The sequence below is a fragment of the Martes martes genome (genome assembly GCF_963455335.1).
Source record: "Martes martes genome assembly, chromosome: 8".
Taxonomy (NCBI): domain Eukaryota; kingdom Metazoa; phylum Chordata; class Mammalia; order Carnivora; family Mustelidae; genus Martes; species Martes martes.
The window spans coordinates 106038726-106062500 of NC_137895.1; the positions used below are offsets into that span (position 1 = coordinate 106038726).

A 23775-nucleotide genomic window follows, 5' to 3' on the forward strand; every position below is an offset into this window, starting at 1 on the left:
GCCACACTGATGTGAAGAAACAGCATAAAGGAAATAATACAACAGTTTGGAAGAACAATTTGTGATTCATAAGGAGTCTCACAAACTACCTCTAACCTACTCCTATTTGTCAGAAGTATAATAGCTTTAACAGTGATTTAATCTGATGTCCCTTTATATCTCTGTTGAAGGATTTAGAAACTTTTTAGGCTGCAACAGAGCCTGCAACTATAACTTCTAGATGATTTATCAATAATGAAAACATAGGGTGCCTGGTGGCTCAGTTGGTTAAGCAGCTGCCTTCAGCTCAGGTCATGATCCTGGAGTCCCGAGATCAAGTTCTGCATTAGGGGGTCCCAGCTCCATGGGGAGTGTGCTTCTCCCTCTGACCTTCTTCCCCTCATACTCTCTCTCACTCTCAAATAAATAAATAAAACCTTTAAAAAAAATAATGAGAACATAATATACACCTATGTCATTATTTCCATAAACCTCAGAAATAGTAAAATGGATACAAATAAGATACTTGAATATATTAACCTTTCCATGTCAGATAGGAATACATTTTTCTTTTTCTTTTTTTTTTTTAAGATTTTATTTATTTATTTGACAGAGAGAGATCACAAGTAGGCAGAGAGAGAGAAGGAAGCAGGCTCCCTGCTGAGCAGAGAGACCCAATGTGGGGCTTGATCCCAGGACCCTGAGATCATGACCTGAGCCAAAGGCAGAGGCTTTAACCCACTGAGCCACCCAGGCACCCCGGAATACATTTTTCTAACAGGCGTATATATTTTTTGATGCCATCATTGTTTACTGGTCTTTGTTTAAATTAGGTAAAAGTCTACTGGATATATGGGTGTTTTTAATCCATTCTCACCCCTCCTTACCTTTGGGTGAAACCAGGTATATATCTGAGGAACCTGGACTTTCTAACATTCCAGCCATATGACCAGATTTAGGCTCTTCTTTCACCTTAGAGGGAAAGCTGTTATTTGGAGGAAGAGCAGTGTGAAAACTAATGATACTTAGTTTTAACAGTTGAGATTTATCGGTTTTCATATACACAAGATTATTATTTATAACATTGTTTATAACAGCAAAATATTAGAAATAATCTAAATCTGCATCAACAAGTCAACAAAGAGAATGAGACAGTTCTTTATTTGCTGATACAGAAGGCTCTTCAAGATAGAGTTAGATGGAAAAAAATAGTTCAGGACAGTGATTAGAATATGCTCCCATTTGTTGGAGGGAAATGTGTGTGTGTCTCCACAGGGCTATGTAGGTATATAGCCGTGGAATGTCAGGAAATCTTTGGTGGTACACACAAGAAACTGCTAACTGTGGGTAGCCCCTTGAAAAGGAACTGGGATAGGAGATAGACTGACTTCTACTGTTAAAAAATCTTGTACCATGTAAATATACAAAAATATTCAAAAGAATCAAAATTAAATTTTTTAAAATAGCTTGGCAGTGATGGGGAGAATTGGTCAGTTCGGGTCACTGCAGCTGATTTTCTTCCTGGCTTCATTTTTCTTGATGTATAATAGTGTTTGCAGGATAACAAGCTTCAAGATTTCATCAGTAAACTGAAAATACTAACCAAGACCACCAAAATTAAACTACCAGACTGATTTATTTAAGAATCAAAACAAAATCAGTGGAAGATACACTCTACTGTTTTAGAACTTGAACACCAGTTGAGAAAATAAAATAGGATGTGAAGGTAATCTGACTGGGACAGCTGTTGGGCTAATTTCAGTACAGATACTCCTTCTAATCTTGTTGCCTTCCCCTCATACTGCACTGCCTCACATTGTTCTTCCGAAAGCTGTTCAACCAGTGGGAAACAAACGTTCCTGGCTACAAAGATAGTCCTCAGTCATTTGTGTATACAGAGACAAATATATAGCACAACTCAAGAATAATTAATGACTGAGGCCCCTGGCTGGCTCAGTCAGAGCATGCAACTCTTGATCTCGGGGTTATAGGTTTGAGCCCCACACTGGATAGAGAGATTACTAAAAAAAAATAAAATAAAATCTTTTTAAAAAGAATTAATGACTAATTTATATTTTTTTATGATACGAAGTTGTTTAAAACAAAGCTTAAAGGTAACTTGTTGAGATTTTGTTAAATGTATAAGGAACACCGAATCTGACACACCTAACTGAAATTGTTAGGGATTATGCTTTATTCATTTTGTATATCGAATACCAATATAAGTAATTAAAGTTTAATTATAATTCACTATGATAAAATTATTTCCAAGGTTTAACAAATGTATACAAAAGTAATTTTAATATTTTCTTAAAGATAATTATAATTTGAAATAATCCAAATTAATAAAGGTAAAATTTATTTACAATGTTTTCTAAAATATCTCAGAATATTTCCTTCCAACTATGATTATGTCTGAAACTATTTAAGTGGTTTAGTAACAATAGCACAAACTGAAAAGCAAATATTAGTGAACTAGAGAAAATCTTAAAGATTGGAATTCAGACCTTTTCTTTAAATACCTAGGTTTGGATAACTTACATACACCATCTTTTACCTTAACTAAGTATTTTTCTGTGAAATATAGTTTCTCTAACACCTTGTTTGAGCACTGACATCTTAGAGAAAGGATTACAGAATGAACTCCTTTTCCTTTGAGAGGGTATGTATACCTGTATACATAGATAAGCATTTACAACTAAAGAAGCTTATTATTTTAGTAAGTTTCTTCCTTTTTCTTTCCCTTCCTTTTCTTCAGTCTTATTCTTTATGTCGTTGGGATCAGGGGAATTCAGCTATCTGCACATGCACATGGCATGGCATAAGAGGGAAAATATCTGGATATAAACTACCTTTCATATCAGTAAAATATGAAGGACTTACTCTTTTTGCTTGTTGGTCTTATCTTCAGAAGAGCAGAGTACTAGAGCTCCTTAAGAGCAGAGAGTCATTGATACAATCTGTAATTTCTAATGCTCTGTGAGCGTTCAGTATTTTAGAGCTCAATCTCATGACTATGCAGGGAACAAACTTTGAAGTTCTGAACACTAGATATAGAAACACCAAACTTTGATCATTTTCATGTCTTCTGGAAATGGAGAACTAAGTTCTTATGACTATTTTTTCATTCACTTATATGTATCAAATAAGTAGTCTTTGGTCTTATCTGTCTGCTGTGATCAGTTCCTTTGGGAGGATTTCATACTCCTAAGAAATATTTGAAATACCTTCTACCTTCAAAGTGGATTTGTGTGTGCCTTATTAGAACCTCTTTTTAACTTTCTATTTTTATTTATTTTTTACATGAATGGCTCCTATTGGAGGTCGCTACTTTTTTTTTTTTTTTAAAGATTTTGTTTATTTGAGAGAGAGAGAGCACAGGCAGGGGGAGCAGCAGAGGGAGAGAGAGAAGCCAATTCACAGCTGAGCAGGGAGCTCGATCCCAGGACCCTGTGATCATGACTCAAGCCAAAGGCAGACGCTTGACCGACTGAGCCACCCAGGCACCTCATAGTACTTCTTTTTAAGTTTTTAAACTTAAACTAGGTATCACATATTAAAGATTAAGTATGACATGTTCTAGGAAAATAACTAGCCAAGAATATTTTCACTGTGCATTATTACTAAAGTCAACATGGAAAAGTTTCTCAACCATATGAATTATGTGCAAATGTTTTGCTTACTTTCTAGGTACACCTTTTTGTCCTTTCCTCTCTCCTGTCCCCTTCCCCAAGACCCACTTTGCAAAGAAACTTTCCATTTGTCACGCAATACTACATGACATAAGAAAAATTACCCTACATGTTTTCAGGGTCACCCTAAGTCATATCTGAAAGGAGAAATTTGGTTATCCCAGACAATTTTTGGTATTTTCTTTGCTGTCATTTTTTGGAGGGAGGAAACAACTAAGTAATGTGCATGTATTACCAGATAAAAATGTGGAGAACCTAAATGACCAACAATGAGACTCATTAAGTGTCCATTCAATTGAATACTATGCAGCCAGTTAAAATTAGATTTAAGAATTTTTTTTTTGCTTTCAATTTTTTTTTTAAAGATTTTACTTATTTATTTGACAGACAGAGATCACAAGTAGGCAGAGAGGCAGGCAAAGAGAGAGAGGGGGAAGCAGGCTCCCTACCAAGCAGAGAGTCTGATGCAGGGCTCGATCCCAGGACCCTGGAATCATGACCCAAGGTGAAGGCAGAGCCACCTAGGTGCCCCTCAAATTTTTTTATCATGATAAATGTACTCTTTAATCCTTATCACCTGTTTCACCTATCCCTCCACACACCTCCCCTCTGGTAAGCATCAGTTTGTCCTCTGTAGTTAAGAGTCTGTTTCTTACTTGTCTCTCTCTCTCTCTTTTTTTCCCCTTCATTCCGAGAGTAAGTTTAATATAATTAGCATGTCAGCCTACTGACTTTTAAAAATTTCATAACTCACATTTTTTGCTTGTAATTTTTTTTAAAAAAACCTGTAGAAGGAACACACAGTTCCCATGAATATATTTAAATTATAAAATATGTAAAATAATAACAGCTTAGAGAACAATAAGGTACATAAAATAGGAATATGACAGTACAAAGAATCTGTCTCTGTAACTTGGTGAGAAATCTCTATCCATATACCGTGTCACCTACTCCAGATAATGTACAATCCTTTCCCCTTTCCCACCTTCCACACCACTAAGTTCTACTTTTATGGACACTTGTACTGTGTATGTATGTATTCCAAAACAACCAGTACAATTGATTCATATGCTTTTAAGCGTTATGTGAATGGCATCATGAATTTTAAGAATATGTTCTAGCTCTCTGTTTGAAGTTATTCTTCGGTGCTCTCAGGGACTGTTTGTGATTTCTCTCACAGATAATTTACGTATAGGAGAATATGTACCTTTCTAAGTTCATATATTACTAGCTATTGTTATGTTTTTCTCATTAAAGTTTTAATTGGTTAATATTTATATTTAACAGTCATCTGTCTCATAGTTTATAGATTTCACAGATATTTTAGGCTAATGCAAATAATGAAAGTTCTGTCTTTTCCTTTTCAATTTCTGTATCTTTGATTTTATTTGATTTCCGTATTGCCCAGGCTGGGACTTTCATTATAATATTGAATAAGAGCAGTGGTTAAAGATAGCCTTTTGGGGGACGCCTGGGTGACTCAGTCAGTTAAGCATCTGCCTTTGGCTCAGGTCAGGATCGCAGGGTCCTGGGATAGAGCCCTGCATCAGGCTCTCTGCTCTGCAGAGAACCTGCTTCTCTCTCTCCCTCTGCTGCTCCCCCTGCTTGAGTGCTTATGCATTCTCTTCTCTCTCTCTCTCTCTCAAATAAATTAGATCTTAAAAACAAACAAACAAAAAGAACCCATTCTACTATTGAAACCATGAAAGTTTTCCTTATTTTTCCCTGCATTGTAAAGAGAATTAACAATTTAAAGAAAACAAAACAAGAAAAACTTAAAAAAAAAAAAAAGATAAGCCTTTTTGTCCCTCAGTTTAATGTTTTCACTTCAGAACTTTCACCATTTCACAGGATGTTTGCTCTGTAATGAAATGAGGAGAGAGTTCTTCATTAACTGTTGATTTATTAATATTTAACATTTCTTTTGTATCATTTTTGATGTTTTTTAAGAAAAGTATCCCCTTTACCTAAGTATTAAATGTATTGGCATATATATAGTATTTGATGATTTTTAACATCTCTGTCTATAGTTATGCCCTCCTATTTTGGTTCCTTCTAATATGTGCTTATATCTTTTCTTCTTGACCTGTTTTGCTGGACATTTATTATTTTTTTTAATTTTTTAATGTTTTTATAAACATATAATGTATTATTAGCCCCAGGGGTACTGGTCTGTGAATCGCCAGGTTTACACACTTCACAGTACTCACCATAGCACATACCCTCCCCAGTGTCCATAACCCCACCACCCTCTCCCTGCCCCCCTTCCCCCGGCCCCCCTCAGTTTGTTTTGTGAGATTAAGAGTCTCTTAGGTTTTGTCTCCCTCCCAATCCCATCTTGTTTCATTTATTCTTTTCCTAACCCCCATACCCTCCACGTTGCATCTCCACTTCCTCATCAGGGAGATCATATGATAGTTGTCTTTCTCCGATTAACTTTATTTCACTAAGCATAATACCCTCTAATTCTATCCACATCGTCACAAATGGCAAGATTTCATTTCTTTTGATGGCTGCATAGTATTCCATTGTATATATATACACCACATCTTCTTTATCCATTCATCTGTTGATGGACATCTAGGTTCTTTCCACAGTTGGCTGTTGTGGGCATTGCTGCTATAAACATTCGGGCGCACGTGCCCCTTCGGATCACTACGTTTGTATCTTTAAGGTAAATACCCAGTAGTGCAGTTGCTGGGTGGTAAGGTAGCTCTATTTTCAACTTTTTGAGGAACCTCCATGTTGTTTTCCAGAGTGGTTGCACCAGCTTACATTCCCACCAACAGTGTAGGATGGTTCCCCTTTCTACTGGACATTTATTATTAATTTTCAAAGAACCTGATTTTTATGTTGTTAATTATATCTTTTTTAAAATTCACTAATATTTGCTTTTGTCTTTGTTTCCTCAATTTACTTTAGGCTTAACTTACTTATTTTCAATCTTGACATTTTTCATTTTTTATTTTCTGCCCCTTCCCCCAGCTCTCTTGCACACATACATGCTCTCTCTCTCGCCAAAACAAATGTTTTTTAAAAATAATAATTCCATACATTACTCAGTGCTCATCACAATAATGTACTCCTTTTGGGGGGAGTGTGCAGCAGAAGTAGATGTTAGAGTGAAATTTATGCTGTAAATGCTTGTATAATAAATAACTAACATTGCATCACAAGGGACTGGAAAAAGAAGAAACTAGGCTGAAATTTAGTAGAGGAAGGAAATAACAAAGAGAAATCAGAAATAAATGAAATAGAAACCAGAATAACAATAACAACATTAAAACTAATGGCCATTAAAAAAAATAATAAAATTGGTAACGCTTTAACTACATTTGCTAAGACAAAAAAAGAAGACTCAAAAACCAAAATGAGAAATGGAAGAGAAAATAAGACCATAGATAACCACAGAAATACATAGTGTGATAATAGATTACTGTAAATAATTATGTATTAACAAATCAAATGGCTTAGGGGAAATAAAAACAAATAATTCCTAAAACCTCACAAGTGACCAAGATTTAATCATGGAACTTGAATCCAAAAAATAGGAAATCTTCTTAGACCAATGAAAGAAATGGAAGAATGAAAGTAGAATTAAAAATTTTTAAAATCTCCTAGCACAGAAAAGCCCAAGACTATAATGGCTTCATTGGTGAATTCTACCAAACTAACTAACTAACTAACTATCTATCTATCTATCTATCTAATTTTTTTTTCCAGACAATGGATTTTTTTTTTAAGATTTTATTTATTTATTTAGCAGACAGAGATCACAAATAGGCAGAGAGGCAGACAGAGAGAGAGGAAGGGGAAGCAGGCTCCCTGCGTCACAGAGAGCCCGATGTAGGGCTCTATCCCAGGACCCTGGGATCATGACCTGAGCCGAAGGCAGAGGCTTTAACCCACTGAGCCACCCAGGCGCCCCTCTATCTATCTATTTTAAAGATTTTTATCTATTTATTTGACAGAGACACACAGCAAGAGAAGGAGCAGAAACAGGAGGAGTGGGAGAGGGAGAAGCAAGCTTCCTGTCGAGCAGGGAGCCCAATGGCAGGGCTCAATCCCAGGACCTTGGGATCATGACCTGAGAGGAAGGCAGACACTTAACCACTGAGCCACCCAGGCACCCCTCTACCAAACGTTTTAAATAATGACCATCTTTTTCAAAATCTTACAAATAATAGGATAGAGGAAATGCATTCAAAATCATTCTGTGAGGCCACCATCACCCTGATACCAAAGCAGAAAAGAAACAAGAACAAAAAAGTCTGATATAAGTATTGTGACACCAGCTTTTTTTTCTACATCATTTGAATGACATCTGTTTCTCCATCCCCTCACTTTCAATCTTCAGGTGTCTTTAAATCTAAAATGAGTCTCTTATAGGCAACATATATAGATGGATTTTGCTTTTTATCTTTTCTGACACCCTGTGTCTTTCGATTAGAGTGTTTAGTCCATTTACATTCAAAGTAACTATTGATAAATACGTGTTTATTCCCATTTTATCACTTCTTTTGTTGTTTCTGGTGATTTTCTCTGATTCTTTCTTTGTCATTTTTGGTCTCTCCTTTGCACTCAAGAGTCTGGTTAAATGCAGGGCTGCAGGGCTGGTTAAATGGTCACTAACTCCTTTAGTTTTTGTTTGTTTGGGATACTCTTTATCTCTCCTTCTATTCTAAATTACAGCTTTGGGGATAGAATATTCTCAGCTGCAGATTTACCTCATTCAGCTCTTTGAATATATCATGTTAAGCCCTTCTGCTTGCCAAGTTTCTGTTGAGAAATCTTCAGCTAGCCTTATGGATTTTCCCCTGTAAGTTAAGGGCTTCTTTTGTCTTGCTGCTTTTAAGATTTTCTTCTTTGCCACTATATTTTGCAAATGTAATTACAGTGTGTCTTGGTGTTGGCCTACTTTTATTGATTTTGTTGGAAGATCTCTGTGCCTTCTGGATCTGGATATCTTTTTCCTTCCCCAAATTAGGTAAGTTTTCTCCTATTCTTTCTTTTTTTCCCTCCGGTTCTTGAAATAAATTTTCTCACTCTTCTTCTGGGACTCCTTTAATACAAACATTACTGCATTTGATGGAGTCACTGAGTTTCCTGTGTCTTTTCTCATGTGGCATAATTCTTTCTCTCTTTTGTTCCACTTTATTATTTTCCATTACTTTGTCTTCTAGGTCATTAATTCATTACTCTGCTTCTTCAGCTTGCTGTTGATTGCATCAGCCTGTTCCCAATCTTGTTTATTGCATTCTTCATCTCTGATTGATTCTTTTTTAACTCTTTTATCTCTGTGGTAAGGGTCTCACTGATGTCTTCTATTGTTTTCTCAAACCCAGTGAGTAACCTTACGATTGTTGCTTTAAGTTCTCCATCAGACCAGTTACTTATATTTGTGTCATCGAGATCTCTGGCCCTGGCCTTATTACATTGTTCTTTCATTTGGGATAAATTTCTCTTACCATGGGATTTTGTCTAAGTCTCTGACTTCTTTGTGTTAGAAAAGCTGGTTATGTTTCCTGCTCCTGAGAGTAATGGCCTTATGAAGAGGAGGCCATGTCGTGCCCAGGCCTCATGCTTCACGGAATGTCTCTGATGTGTGCTCTGCTCTTGTGTTTTGGCCACTCGGTCCTTCAGACCAGTGGTCTGCAAAGGCTCTCCTGGCCTGAATGTGGCAAGTTTTAACCAGGTATACTCTAGTCTGCTTGTGAAATAAGACCTGACACCAACTCCACCAGAACTGAAGCCCTGGAGAACTCTGGTCAGGAGATGTGGTGTGGGTAGGGGTTTGTGCTGGATTTTTGGGGAGAGGCCCACTGCACTGGGACTGAGACAAGCTTGACTGAGAAGGGCAGTCCCGCCTAAGCACAGGGGGTGGAGCTTTATGTAAGCAAGTTGGGCAACCAGTGTAAACCTTGTGCTGCTTGCCACAGTTGGTTCAGTTATGCTAAGGGGTTCTGCTGCCGTCTTCAACAGACTCTAGAATAATATTTAATGGCATGATAAAGTATGTTCATAGTGATGGTGATAACTAAAATATATGGTGTATATTTTATGCCAAGCACCTTTCTAAGTGTTTGTATTAACTCGGTTGATCCTCATAACAGTCTTATAAGGAAAAAATATTGTTATCCTCATTTTAAAGGTGAATAAACTGAGGCTCAGAGCATTTAAGTAACTTTCCTAAACTTAGATATCTGCTAAGAGCAGAACTAGAATTCAGACCCAGGTAGTTTGCCTTCAAAGCCCTTACTCACGCATTATTGCTTGAAAAAAATACCAAAGAAAAATCTCTATAAACTTTCTCATGGAACTAGTCAAAGTGCTTTTAATCTAGGAAAGAAAATGTGTTAAAGATACCCAATCAGATTTTGACAAAGCAGAATTGGTAGAGGGGAGAGACAACTTATCCTACCAGCTATCAAAATATACTATAAAATGTAGTAATTTTTAAAATACTGTATTGGGGACACTTAGGTGGCACAGTCAGTTAAGCATCTGACTTTTGGTTTTGGCTCAGGTTGTGATCTAGGATCATGATATCAAGCCCTGCATCAGACTTCAGGCTCAGCATGGAGTCTGCTTAAGAGTCTCTCTCCCTCTGCCCCTCCACCCACCCCACTCTTATGCATTTGTGAGTGCTCTCTCTCTCTCTCAAATAAATAAATAAATAATTTTTAAAAATAACCATATTCTAGGGGCACGCATTTGCCTTCAGCTCAGGTTGTGATCCCAGGCTCCTGGGATTGAGCCCTGCATTGGGCTCCTTGCTCATCAGGGAGCCTGCTTCTCTCTCCCTCTGCTGCTCCCGCTGCTTGTTCTCCTCTCTCTCTGCTGCTCCCCACATGTTCTCTCTGTCTGTCAAATAAATAAAAGTCTTGAAAAAAAAAATACCATATTCTATTAGAAATAGGGAAGGGGCGCCTGGGTGGCTCAGTGGGTTAAAGCCTCTGCCTTTGGCTTAGGTCATGATCTCAGGGTCCTGGGATTGAGCCCCACATCAGGCTCTCTGCTCAACGGGGAGCCTGCTTCCCCCTCCCTCTCTCTGCCTGCCTCTCTGCCTATTTATGATCTCTGTCTGTCAAATAAATAAATAAAATTTAAAAAAAAAAGAAATAGAGAAGAAAATGAGAAGAGTATGCCACTTTTTATGTTTACAGGGAGGAGGCTGAATGGATACACCTAAATAGTAAGAGGAATTATTTATCAGGGATTTACAGGTTATTTCTTTTTTAATTTTTCAGGTTACCTACAGTGAACATTTTTAAATCACATAATATTAGGCAGTTTCTTTTCAATGCTTTAAAACTTTAGGTTTTAACAATATTTTGTTAGTGCAGTATATTGCTATTTAGTTCTATGCATAGGCTACCCTGCAGTTTCTGAATTGCTTGGTGTACAAAATGTGTTTGTAGGTATATATACACACATAAATTAACTGTGGGGTGTCCTGATCAGATGAGGGGCCAGTGGCATAAGCAGTAAAAGATTTCACCCAAGATAGAACAAAAGAGCTAGAAGTTTATTAAATACACTGCAAGGGAATGGCAGGCAGGACAGCAAAGGAGAGACTGTCTGCAACAAGGCAGTGTTGAGGGACAAGTTATAGCACAGAGTGAGGAATTATGGGAATGTGTTGAATTTTCCCTTTATTTGGTTAACTGTGCCTGGTTTTATGTAGCACTTTGCTTAGTTATGGCATGGGGCTGTTTCAAGGTGGGTCACTTAATGAGCCTGTTTACATCAGCTTGGTTGTCACTGTGGGCCTTTCATCTTACTCAAGTTCCATTGCTCAAAGCTGTTGCCTAAAATCAGCCTCTACATTTATATTTATATTTGTATTTATCTTTATACCTATATTTATATAATACTTTTGTGTGTGTGTATGTGTGTTTGTTTGTTTGTTTGTTTGTTTATTTATTTAATGTATTCATTCATTTATTTAGGTCTTGTATTAACCAATCACACAGAATCACCAATCCAGTCCTTTATGGTAAACATGGAGAAAAGACGATGGGGGTAATAATCTTCTAACCTAGTGTTGAAGAGAAGAATTTCAGAATCTCTGACTTATTTTGAAAACCCAAACGTTTCTTGATGGTGTTAATAAAGCGATTGAATTTTATGTATGTAGCTTCTGTGTGATCATATTACTAAACTTTATTATAAGTTGTAATAGTTTTTCAGTTGATTCTCTTGGATTTTCTAGGTATATAATCATTTCATTTACAGATAATGATAACTTTTCTCCACAATATTTATGGCCTATATGTTATATAACATCCCCCAAAATGGAATAGTTGTTTAAAAAATTAGTAGTTCTTAAAATAACATGGAAATATGAGTCCTACATATCATGAAGTGAAAAAACAGAGTTACATAGTCCTATCCTAGGTATGGTATAATCCAGTCTTTATTTTAAAAAATAAAGCAAGCACTGCACAGAGAGCTTGATTTGAGAAGATACTCTTTCCCTCAAAATGTCGGTACTTATTTAGGTACCTGTCTTAGTTTGCTTGGGCTGCCATAACAAAAAAGCATAGACTTGATGGCTTAAAGCTCAGTCTAAAGGCTGGGGAGTCTAAGATCAAGGTGCCAGCTGATTCAGTTTCTGGTGTGAGCTCTCTTCCTGGCTTGCAGAAGCCAACTCCTTACTGTTTCCTCCCATGGCAGGGAGGGAGGGAAAGAGAAAAAGGGAGAAAAAGAGAGAGAGAGAGAGAGAGTGGAAGTGACTGAGAATGAGACAGAATGAGAATGATCTCTCTTCCTGTTCTTACAAGACCACAGTCCTGTCAGATTAGGGCCCCACCCTTATGTCTTCATTTAACCTTAATTACTTCCTAAAGACTCTAGCCAGATACAGTTACACTGAGGGTTAGGGCTCCAACATGACTGGGGTGGGGGGAGAAGGGGTGCACAATTCAGTTCAGAGCAGTGCCTAAACCCTGATCTCTTCAGAAATCCTATGTTTAATTTTATTTCAGACAGAACTAGTTTTATTATTTCTTATGACATTCTTAAACGACTTGTTACTTTACAGTGTATCATAGAAATTTTATCTCAGTTTAACTTCATGAATCATTTCTTCTTAGACACAAAATCGAATGAAGCTAATGGCCGACAACTATGAGGATGACCACTTCAAATCATCCCATTCCAATCAAACCAATCATAAACCCTCCCCAGACCAGGTAAGACTGTTTGTGAATGTTTTATAAAAACAAATGTGCTTTTATTTTCATGTATCTTATACTAGCATGTTATAAATGCCAGAGTATAAGTTAGAAAAATAAAAATAAATAATTAATTTCTGAAATCTTCTTCACTCATGTTTTAAACACAGATTTAATTTCTGTGCAGGAAGATGGTGGTAGGTGATTCTTTTAAGAGGAGATACTCAAAAGATTTGAGGACTATAAGGAATCCTTGAATTAGTTGAGAAGAAAATTAATCTCAGCAATACATACTAATTTGTAAATGTCCTACTTTTCTTATTAAAACAGTGCCTTATTTAAAAAAAAAAGACTCTTTCCTTGTGAGCTCAGTAAGACACAATTCTGTTTAGAGATTACTGTCGTTTAATTGCAAATTTTAAAATCTCTCACATCACCTATTATAAAGAGTAAAACTTTTTTCTCCCCCATTTCCTTGGTTGATTCCTCAAGTATATGTTATTCTCAAGGAAAATTGTTGCCTTCAACTTCTCATCAATGCAAAAGAGGCATTGATAAGTCTGAAGGGAACCACACTCAACTCCAGTCATTTGGAAGAAGGGAACTCTCCCAAGATCTTGAAAATGATGGATGGGGGAGAGTGGTGAACAGATTACCTCATATCCCATTGCCAAAAATCAGATTTCAACATCTCCATCACACTCAATCTTAAAATATATAGCTGAAGGGAAAAATAATGGTTAAATAATTACATCCATATGACTAAAGAGCCAAGGGAAACTCCCCCACTAAACATCTCCATTGAATGATAGCCATGACATTGTCTTAGAAGAAATATTGCAGATGAAAACAGCAATAATACCCAAATTACAATTTCTTCTAGGATTCAGAAGATATAGTGATAGTATGACGTTTACTAAGACAGTTGAGGCTAGTCTTATATTTTAGAGGGAAAACAATACCAGTCTTAATGTAGGCAGAATGCAGAACTATCTGCCTGATGTCAGCCGTCTTTCTTTGCCAAGAAATGATTTTGCTATCTCTGCCTGTTCTTGAGACCCAGAATTAAATTTATGCCAGTGTATATAAGATGAGTACTAGATCCTTTCCTTGAAACAGGTTTCAATCATGAATAAATACAAGAAATTGGATGCCTGGGAGTAATGGGAAGAAAACAGAAATGAGGAAAGTTTGAAGAAAACACAAAAATAAAGAAATCCTCCAACCTGATAATTTTGCCCAGATCCAGCCCTGGGATAGACACAGTGTCTTGGAAGGGTAGGAAAGTAGAAGTGTAATGACAAACTAATTACCAATTTGGGTAGGTTAGGGAATTTAAGAAGTTAGAACCTAATATAAAAGGAGTCAGGAAATTAGAGACCATTTTCTTCTACTACATTATGCTTATGTCTTTGTTTTAAATACTAACCAACTCTTTTTCATTCCCATGCTGCTCTGGGGCATTGTTCCCTTTGTCATCTCTCTCCCCTAGGATGAGGAGGAGGGTATATGGGCATAGCCAATCAGATGCTCTTAGTTCAGCCATTTTGTTCAGAACGGTGAGAAACACCTTTCCTTAACTATAGAAATGTTTTTTGTTTGTTTGCTTTCAATATTTTTTTTACACAATCATTCTCACATCTTATTTCCCTGTAATTCATGAAATTGTTTGGTGTGCTTTCTGTTTTCTCATTTTCACATGATTCCTGTGTGTATTGCTTTGCTTCTGACGTAGTGGGATTGGGTTTTGTGGTTTTTTTTTTTTCTTTTTGTGTGTTAATAGTCACTTTTATAATTTCTTTTTGTACATTTTTGGGAGAACTTCCAGGGCATATAATTAAATTTCTCCTGTTGTGATTTTATTAATAAACTACCTTATCTAGTGTGATTTTACAGTGTCCTGGTAAGGTTTATAGTGACTTACATCAAACTGGAACTAGAAAATTGATCAAATACTCTGGCAGTAGGTTTGGGATATACTTTTTATGATAAATAATTATAAATATATGTCTTTTAAAAAATTGTACTGTGAACTAAAACCTTTTGTTTCTGCTTGTAAAAGGATGCTCTGAATTCTAAGGGTCAGTGGTTCTTACAAAGTGCCTACCAAGGACATTCCCTTAGATCTTTGACATTACTCTCAAACTGTCCTTAAAAATAAGAAGTAAAGAAGTAAAGGAAGACCTTTTAAAAAGTCGGTTTAAAGAATTCTTTTTCCTCTCTTTTATTGATTGCTGCTGTATTAAACAGTTGCCAGGACACTGTCTAGATTCTTCTTTCCAGGCCAATTGGCTGGAAAATATAGTCCAGCTGTGGCTGTATCTCCCTTTGATCTGATGCCCTGGAGGTTTGACTAAGGAAATCCTTTTCTTAGAAAAAATAATAATTACAATTAATAAGTTCACACGTATTGGTGGCCTTGCACTCCCTGGATTCACTGCCCTTGCTTATTGGTGATCTCACTCTTTTGGAGTCCATTCTCTCTGAAAAGTCTGTGTCTTGGTGTTACACTTCTTAAAATGATGAGGACATGTGTAGACCTCTCACTAGCAAACACAGCCAAGAAGGATGATGAGGTAAGTTGTGGAAAGGGGCATATACTGTGAGGATGGGAACCTCTCCAAATGACTTTATCCTGAGGGTGTACAAGGCAAAATGTGTACCAGCCAAAAAGCTCTTTGGGTTATAGTGTTGCATGCTAGGCATAGCTAAAGCTGAGAAAATTCATGTGCTAATTCTCTTTATCTACACTGCCCCCTGCAAGGGTATTTATTTGTCATCATGAAGGATGTGGGGGCCATCTAGTAGTTGAATAAAGAATACCAGTCCACTCCCTCTAAATGAATCTGCCTTGTCTGTTTTGGCAGAACATAGGAGCCTCTTGGCATGCCTTAGCAGGAAGCATGTCCCTGATGTATATGAATAGGATTGTATTGGTTGAATACCCTTTTTCTAGCCAATCAGAAGAGACAGGTTAGTGTTACAGGAAAGAAGGGCCATTGATAACTTCACCAGGAGATTGAAAAATGAACAAACCTACACATAGACTTGTTCCTAAAGTCTCCATTTTATTTTCTCTTCTTCCCTAATAGAATAGCTCCTAGTAAGAGTTCAAATGCTATTGATTTTTTTTTAATTATTGCACTGTTGAGCTTATTGCACTAAAATATTAATTGCCATTGGTTTAACAGTACAGTTGCAATTATCTGGCCGTAATTGGAGTTTCTATGATATGCTATTGCAAATTTTTGAAAATGTCTTAAAACATTATGTTTGTTTATATATATGTACATGTCTATAAATGTCATACTATCATAAGGGTTTTAACTAAAGAAATTCATGAGTGACCCCTAGAACATTACAGAAGTCTTGACTTGATCTCAGTTTTCTTCACTTGTTTTCTTGCTAATTCTAGAGAACAGATTTTCTTAACAAAAGTTCAGACTTTTGAAATTGATGATTTCCCTTGTCGAACTTAAGAATGTAAATAATGCTTTACACCTAAAACATTTTATAAAACACGGTTTATATGTCAGCAAAGCATGAGTCTTACTAGCTATAATCAGTACTCAGACAGGGAGAGAATCAGAAATAGAGACCTGAAAGGGGTCTAGGCAATTTCACAAGAAGTGGTAGAACATAACAGTTGAGAGTGGAGGCTTTAGAGCAGAATGCCTCTGGTCAGATCCTACCACCACCATGTATTAGCTTGTGACTTTGGGCAAGGTATTTAATCTCCCCGCACTTCAGTTTCTTCATCTTTCAAATGGAGGTTGTTGTGAGAAGCAGATGAGTTGTTAGAGGCATAAACTCTGGAGCCAGACTGCACAGCCTTGCACCTAGACTCCTCCACCTTCTTTGTGGCCTGGGGAAATTAACTCATTCTTTGAACCCCACTTTTTCTGTAAAAAGGGATTATTTTATTTATTTGTTTTTATTTATTTATGTATGTATTTATTTATTTTGAGAGGAAGAGAGAGAGAGGAGGGGAGAGGGAGGGGTAGAGGGAGACTGAGAGACTTAATTAACAGGCTTCACGCTCGGTGCAGTGCCTGACATGGAACGGGATCTCACAACCAGGAGATCCTGACCTGAGCTGAAATCAAGAGCCAGACACTTAAGCAACAGGCCATTCAGGTGCCCCAGTAAAAATGGTTTTATTACTGGCCTACTTTGTAGGGTTGTTGGACAGATTAGTAAGTTAACATATGTAAAATGAATTGAACAGCACTTTCCACCATGTACTCTGTTTATGTTATTATATTTGTTGTTGCTGTTGTCATCATTAACTTGAATCCATCTCTAGGAAGTAGTCAGTGTTCAGTAAGTGTTAGTTACCATTTTTATTAATGTCTAGTCAGTGCCCTCATTCTGTAGGTAAGGGTGCCAAAAAATAAAAGGATTTAGATGTGACATTAATTAATATCTAGTGCAGTGCCCTCATTCTGTAGGTAAGGGTGCAAATAAATAAATAAATAAAAGGATTTAGATGTGATGTTAAGGTCCCTGGGCATTTCTGTGATCTGGAAAGAGGAGCTCATAGCTGACAGTGAAAGAGATAATTTAAAACATATTAGTGATTATATCTCCCTTTTCATCACCAAAAATGTAATCTCTTATATCCTGAGGAATTTTTTCCCTTGAGAAAACACCTTCAATTTTTCTATAAAAGAAATTCATTCATTGAAACTTTCTTTGAATTTGCTGTTATTACCCTCCGGAGACACACAGAATAAAGCAAGTATTACCTTCAGTTAGAAAGCACGAGAGTCCCTTCTCTCTCCCCTCAACCTATAGAGAATCCATGTGAAATGTGTCCCTGCTACTGACTATCCCCTTAATTTGTGTTTTCTTTCTTGTTGTTCCCTGAGAGTAGAATGTAGGCCCTGTGGGGACAGGGACTTTAATGTTTGCTTTTGTATTTCTATCATCTAAAATAATGCCTAGTATGCAATAGGCCCTCAGCAAGTAAATATTGAATTAATTAACTTCTGAATTCATGAAGTCCAGAGAAGAAAGAGTAAAGTTTACATTGAAACCAAGAGCATAGAATTAGCTGTTACCTTTAGTATCAGCATTACTAGTACAAAAAAGGAAAATTTTGAAAGGGGAAATAGGAAAAATGTCTATAAACAAAAGACTTATAGAGAGAAATGTTAAGAATTTAAAGGAAAGTCATAATGAAGTCATAGAATCTGGCTCCTATAATTTCATACTAAATAAAAAACAGTTGAGTATAATTTAGAAATCTTTTCTACTTGAAAACTGAACATACTCTAGTTTTCAATTTAATTTAGTTTAATTTAATTTAATTTAGTGTAAATTAGTTTTAATTTATAAGTTGATAAATTAATTTAAATTAGTATAAATTTAGTATAATTTAATTTCGGTATAATTTAGAAATCTTTTCTACTTGAAAACTGAATATCCTTCAGTAGAAAACAGTTTTCTGCTTGAAAACTGAATATCCTTCAGGTGGAAACTTTTCTCCAAATAACCTGTAGTTCATAGCCATCAAGAAGAGCCCACAGCATACTAGGTACCATGGCCATGTGCTCTTTGTGGACCTCATTCTGGGGAAGCACTTTGTGTAAACTGGCACCAGACCCCTCAAGTAAAGGAAGTACTTGTCAAAAGGCTTAGCAGTTGGCCTTGTTATAAAACCATCCCACTAAAATCTAGAAATGAGTTGAATGATTATTAGATCAGCTCTATAGCCTCTCAAAACATGATTTGAACCAGTAGGTTATGAAACTTTTCTTTTTAAATTAGAGATGATATCAGTGTTAAGACAAGCTTTTAAGACAAATGTTTTAAAAAAAATTTGTCTTTCTTTAGGCATTTCCTTTTCCTCATTATCTGTCCTAATTGAGTTGTCCACAGAATCTCCTTCTTAACAGTTTGAACCATCCTGAAAGTATTCTCTTGGTTAGTACTACAGTGGAGATCTCTTAAATCTCTAGAGAATGTATCTCTAGAAGAGAGGTATTAGATTAAGATGTTACAGAATTTGGAGGGTAGTGCAGTAGAATATTTTGTCAGTGTGGTCCAAATTGTTTATTGGACCAACTTTTTGAACAGTTTGGACCAATACCAGGATCAGTTTTTGACATAACAGGCAAGAAAGAATTTGACCTTATATTTTCAGAAGTGGATCAGAGAGTTTAACAAGATGCTTCTTTCCGAAAAAGCTTGGTAAGACCAATAGAATTAAGGAAGTAGGAAAATCCTAGTTGCAGGAAAAGGTAACATTTGTTAAACACTATGGGCCAGACACTTTCAGATCTCTTATCCCATAATTAATTTTCACAACCACTCTGAGAACATGTTTATCAGTGAGGAAACAGTTCGTAGAAATTAAGTAATTTTCCAAGATTATACAGGTAACAAGCAGCAGACATTTTAACCCAAGACTGACATCATATTCCCATGCCCTTTCCACTATGCCATAATTTAAAGAGAAGGAATATTCTACTTTACAGTTCTTCAGACATAATAAGACACTGGGTAGAAGTATGTTGAATTGAATTGTATTCCTGTGTACGAAAATAACAAAACTGCCTTTGCCAGTAAGGGATTTCCCTTATAATAAAGGAACCTAAGTGGATTTCTGACTTGACTTCACTGATTTTTTTTTTTTAATAAATATAACTATCCAAGAATATGGTGAGAAATTTAGAACTGTAGAGATTAGGAGGGGACAAGAAGTGGACCTTGGAGGTTGGATAAAGTTTGGGTGGACGGAAGAGGAAAGAAAAAGAATTTTAGATGGGAGCCACTTTGAAGGAAGGCCCTAAGAAGGAGAAGGGGCCAGTGCAGAAACCAGCCGTGCTAGGACAAAGGATGTCATTGTCCTTTTATTTTTTCATTGTTTCGGCCTACCCACATTTCTGTTTTAATATAGGATACCCATAATTCAAATAGAAAAACTACAAATATGTTTCACAAGAACAGTTTTATATTGAACTTTACAAAAGATTAAAATAGCAGTCAGGGGGCACGTAGGTGGCTCAGTCATTAAGCGTCTGCCTTTGGCCCAGGTCATGATCCCAGAGTCCTGGGCTCCCTGCTCCATGGGAAGCCTGCTTCTCCCTCTCCCATTCCCCCTGCTTGTGTTCCCTCTCTCACTCTGTCTCTCTCTGTCAAAAAAACACAAATAAAATCGGGGCGCCTGGGTGGCTCAGTAGGTTAAGCCTCTGCCTTCGGCCCAGGTCATGATCTCAGGGTCCTGGGATCGAGCCCCGTATTGGGCTCTCTGCTCAGCGGGGAGCCTGCTTCCCCCTCTCTCTCTGCCTGCCTCTCTGCCTACTTGTCATCTCTCTCCCTCAAATAAATAAAATTTAAAAAATTAAAAATTAAAAAATAAAATATTTTAATTAATTAATTAATCTGATTAAATACCAGTCAGCTTCCCCTGAACACTGTCTGAACCTGTGTTCTGAGTTCCTCTTAATCTACTTCTGTTGCTGTAGGGTCATAGACAGAATGTGGGCTTTCGACCAGATTGTCTGGTTCCAAACATCTATGTACCTACTTTATTCATTTGTAAAATGGGAATAGTAATATACCAACCTCATAGGGTTGTTGGATGACTAAATGATATAATATAAAGCCTTTAAAACATTGTCTTTGTATATCGTGGTTGCTTGATTAATGTTAATTATTAATGTCTGCAACATGAAGACACATTGAGAGTTCATAGCATGATGCTTACCTCCCTTCCCTTTCTGCCTCACTCCCTCTCTTCATGCATTCTCTTTCTTCCTCTTGGTTCTCTTGTTCCTTTAAATAGGAGGATTGGGTGGGAATTCATTAATAGTTACCGTTGGATTCAAGGTGTTCTTCTATCACCTAAACTCCAGTTTAATAGTATTTCCTATATACTCTCCTAAGAAATGCACAAATTAAGTTATGGTATTCTATGAGTTTTGACAAATGTAAATGCGTGTACTTGCGTAACCTAAACCTCTAGTGAGATACAGAAAGGGGTTAGCAAATTAAGCATCACACGGTAAGGGTGCCTGGGTGGTTCAGTTGGTTGAGTGTCTGACTTGATCTCGGTTCAGGTCTTGATCTCACAGTTGTGAGTTCGAGCCCTGCATTGGGCTCCACGCTGGGCATGGAGCCTACTTAAAAAAAAAAGTCACGTAGTAAATATTTCAGTCTCTGTAGCAACTACTGACGTCTGCCCCTGTAGTGAAAAAGCATCAGTGGACAATAAGTAATTAAATAAGAATGGCTCTGTCCCAATAAAGCTTTATTTATAGTCACTAAGATTTGAATGTCATAGAATTTTCATGTATCATGAAATAGTTTTTCCCAACCATTAAAAAATGCAAAAACTGTTTTTTGCCAATAGGCATACAAAAATGACAGCTCCCTAGATGTAGACCATTTGACCATTGTAGTTGACAGATGTTCTGATACAGAACATTACCATCTCCCAAGAAAATTAAAAGTTTTTTCTTGCCTTTTTCCAGTCTGTACCTACTCTCACACCTAGAGGCAAACAGTTCATGTTTGTGTGTTTGTTTGACATAACTTAGTTTTCCTGTTCTAGAACCACATAAAAATGGAATCATACAGTCTGTACTGTTGTGTAAGATTTCTTTTACTCAGCATAATACATTTAAAATTCATTCATTTTCTTGAATTAAAGACCTAAATGTGAGACCCAAAACCATAAAAATCCTAGAGAAGAGCACACGCAATAATTTCTCTGACATCGGATATACCAACGTCTTTCTAGATATGTCTCCTGAGGCAAAGGAAACAAAAGCAAAAATAAACTATTGGGACTATATCAAAATTAAAAGCTTCTGCACAGCAAAGGAAAACAACCAAAAAAACTAAAACACAACCTGCTGAATGTGAGAAGGTATTTGCAAATGATATATCTGATAAAGTGTTAGTATCCAAAATATGTAAAGAACTTATACATAACACCAAAAATAATAATAATAATAATAATACAATTTAAAATGGGCAGAAGACATGAGTAGACATTTCTCCCAAGAAGACATCCAGATGGCCCACAGACACATGAAACAACATCACTCATTATCAGGAAAATGCAAATCAGAACTTCAATGAGATACCATCTCACACCTGTCAGAATGGCCAAAATCAAAAGCTCAAGAAATAACAAGTGCTGATGAGGATGTAGGGAAAAAAGGAAACCTAACCTAGTGCACTGTTGAGCATCCAACTCTTGATCTCAATCCAGGTCTTAATCTCAGGGTTGTGAGTCACCGTAGACTCTTTCCATACTGGGCATGGAAAAAGATAGAACTATGATCCAATAATCACACTACTGGGTATTTAGCCAGAAACACTAATTTGAAGGGATGTATGCACCCTTGTGTTTACTGCAGCATAATTTACAATGGCCAAATTATGGAAGCAGCCCAAATGTCCATCAATAAGTGAATGGATAAAAATTGTGTGCGTGTGTGTGTGTGTAAAATGGAATATTACTCAGCCATAAAAAAAGAATGAAGTCTTGGGGTGCCTGGGTGGCTCAGTGGGTTAAAGCCTCTGCCTCAGGTCATGATCCCAGGGTTCTGGGATCGAGCCCCACATCGGGCTCTCTGCTCAGCAGGGAGCCTGCTTCCCTTCCTCTCTCTCTGCCTGCCTCTCTGCCTACCTGTGATCTCTCTCTGTCAAATAAATAAATAAAATCTTAAAAAAAAAAGATTTAAAAAAATGATCTATTAAAAAAAAAAAAGAGGAATGAAGTCTTACTTAAAAAAAAAAAAAAAAAGGAATGAAGTCCAGCCATTGTTAACAACATGGATGTAACTAGAGAGTATAATACTAGGCTAAATAAGCTACTGAAAGAAAGACAGATACCATATGATATCACTCATATGTGTAATTTAAGAAACAAAACAAATGAGTAAGGGAAAAGAGAGAGAGAAAAACCAAAAACCAGACTTTTAACTATAGAGAACGTGCTGATGGTCACCAGAGTGGAGATGGGTGGTAGATGGGTGAAATAGGTGAAGGAGGTTAAGAGCACCCTTATCTTGATGTTCACTGAGTTGTATATAGAACTATTGAATCACTATATTGTATACCTGAAACTATTACAACACTGTTAACTACACTGGAATTAAAATAAATTAATTCATTTTCTTAATTGTAGAAGTTTATTCATTTTTATTGCTGAGTAGTATTCCATTGTGTGATGACTGATCACAGTTCATTTGGACCTCTTGAATAATCTGGCTTGTTTCCACTTTTAACAATTATGGATAGACCTACTATGAACATTCTTATACATGTCTTTTGGTGGACATATGCTTTTATTTCTTTGGGTAACTACCTACAAATGGACTTGCCTTAGTTGTATATTGAGTTTTATAAGAAACTGCTACTTTTTCAAAGTGATATTATCATTTTATGCTCCCACCAGCAACAAATGAGAGTTGTGGTTACTCCATATCCTTCTAAACATTTGATACTTTCCATCTTTTTAATTTTGACCATTTTTAGGGCTATGGAGAGATATTTCATTGTGGTTTTCATTTTAATGCTGCCACTGATTAGTGATGAACACTTTGTCATGTGTTGACTGGCTGTGTATGACTTTCTGAAGTATCTGAAGAAAGTACTTCTGTCATTTCTGAAGTATCTGCTCAAATGTGTGTTTTTAATTGGATTTTATCTTATTAAGTTGTAGACATTCTTTATATGGCCTAGATACCAGTCGTTTTTGAAATAAATATTTTGCAAGTATTTTCTCCTAATCTGTGGCTTGTGTATTCAGGTTTTTTAATGGTGTTTTTTTCATTATCAGACGTCTTTAATTTATTCAAGTCTTATTTGTCAGGGTTTTTTTTAAAGATTTTATTTATTTATTTGACAGACAGAGGTCACAAGTAGGCAGAGGCAGGCAGAGAGAGAGGGAGGGAGGGAGGCAG

General features: G+C 36.5%; 1 protein-coding gene across 3 annotated transcripts in view; it reads left to right on the forward strand.

Moving 5' to 3' along the window:
* ERC1 (ELKS/RAB6-interacting/CAST family member 1) overlaps positions 1-23775 on the forward strand; it is a 549895-nt gene that overhangs the window by 457875 nt on the left and 68245 nt on the right. For all 3 annotated transcript variants that reach the window (XM_080810688.1, XM_080810687.1, XM_080810689.1), the window contains one exon: positions 12770-12868. In XM_080810688.1, coding sequence (XP_080666814.1) covers positions 12770-12868 — 99 coding nt within the window. The remainder of the gene's footprint in view (positions 1-12769; positions 12869-23775) is intronic.